This window comes from Trichinella spiralis (genome assembly GCF_000181795.1).
Source record: "Trichinella spiralis strain ISS 195 chromosome Unknown Scfld4209, whole genome shotgun sequence".
Lineage (NCBI taxonomy): Eukaryota > Metazoa > Nematoda > Enoplea > Trichinellida > Trichinellidae > Trichinella > Trichinella spiralis.
In genome coordinates, this window is record NW_003531148.1 from 1 (window position 1) to 1,688 (window position 1,688).

The 1,688-nt window shown below is 33.8% G+C and overlaps 1 protein-coding gene across 1 annotated transcript; it reads left to right on the top strand.

Moving 5' to 3' along the window:
- The first annotated feature begins 587 nt into the window (after positions 1-587).
- Tsp_12833 (conserved hypothetical protein) lies at positions 588-1,565 on the top strand. The gene is made up of 4 exons (XM_003367479.1): positions 588-746; positions 1,060-1,180; positions 1,315-1,376; positions 1,530-1,565. The coding sequence occupies exons 1-4, from the start codon at positions 588-590 to the stop codon at positions 1,563-1,565; spliced, it is 378 nt and encodes a 125-aa protein (XP_003367527.1).
- The last annotated feature ends 123 nt before the right edge of the window (positions 1,566-1,688 follow it).

Sequence of the window (1,688 nt, forward strand, 5' to 3'; positions counted from 1 at the left end):
CTAGTGAGTGTATGGTGATCTGGCAGTGTTGGGGTCGGATTGAAATCTGCATTCTTTTTCTTCTCCAAAGGTATAATAATAAGATTTTATCGTCCTCGGCACCCTGTGACCAATCGTATCGCAAAAAGTTCACTGTTCAAATCCGGAAATGGCCTGAAACAAACCTTCAGCCCCCTTTTACGACGCTTATTGGGGGGTTATTTTTGCTCATCGACAACAAGCTAGTTGTTTTGTCATCTTCATCATGTTAAAAGCGCTCTTTCTTCTTTCTCATCTTTGTTACTTACATATGCTCGCTCATAGCTGGTTCGCTGATAAATTTACAACCAAATGGATTGATTACCGGATGAAATGAATGAATGAATGAATGAATGGATAAAAAAAAGCTTTATCAATTTCTATTATATTAAAGTTATTGCTTCTAAAATATTAGACTGACAAGAAGGACACTGAACGTAAACATTGCAGATCGATTTCTGCACCATGCGGACGTTGCGAATGGGAAATTGGCCTAATCTGAATTGACAATCGCAATAAAGGTGGTTGTCAACAGCGTCGTTACCTACCGGAAATATTTATCAAAAGGAATGCAAATTTCATCAGCAAACGCTGCAGTGGAAAATTGTCATGACTTCACTGCTGCAAATGAACAAACAGCGTGTGAGCGAAAATTTTTCATTCTTTTACTGGAAAAAAAGAAAACCGTATTTTTTTTAATCAAGGAAATTTATGTTGTTCGCTCACATGTAATTGAATTAAAAAAAATAATTTAAATTGACAAACTGCGCCTACTTGCTGCCTACTTACGGCTAACATTTATAACGTTGATGAAGTTAAAAGTACAATGTTGAATGTATTGCAGAAATTATTGTACGCGTGCATCTGTGTGTATATATACGTACGTAGAGCACCGAATTTTACCATTTTGACATTTAAAAGTAACTTTTTTTCAAACTTTCAGAAACGGTTTTATCGCTTCTTATTAGCATAGTTTTATTCAAAAGGTGACAAATTTATTTGGTAGCAAATTGTTATAATAAAGTTGAAATTTACTAACAGATGGGACTGGAACATTATCTCTCAGATTGGATCGATAGTATCCATCCATCCATCCATCCATGCTTTCAGTTTTGCAGAAGCAAGATGAATTCAGAATTATTGACTTCTTCACGCTTGACGCGTGTGTGTTAATCCAAAGTGTACATGTGAAACGATTTCGATTTTTTGTTATAGTTATTATTATTATTATAATTATTATTACTGCTTATGAATTTATTCGACATATTATATAATATATATATATATTCTACAAAGCTGATTGTATATTGCCCGTGCAAAGAACGTTGCCGTGTTCATCATGGGTTATGCCGCCTACCGTGAAATAAATCTTTTCCAAGTCTGACAAAAGTGTTCTAAGTATTTGCATTTTCAACCCAAGTAATTGTTCTTTTTTTCAGATGAAATAGTTTAAAAATACTCATGGCTGATTTACTAGTAGCATTTATATTTTACGTCACTATTATTTGCAGGCAACGTTGCAAAGAAGCACAATTCAGATGCATTGATGAGTGTATTTGTTTTAGTATTTATGATAAAATAATTTATCTATCTTTTTACTCCATTTCTTTTGATCGCCACTTTTGCATTATCATATGGGGTGAAACGAGCGTGCTAAAATATGTAAAATT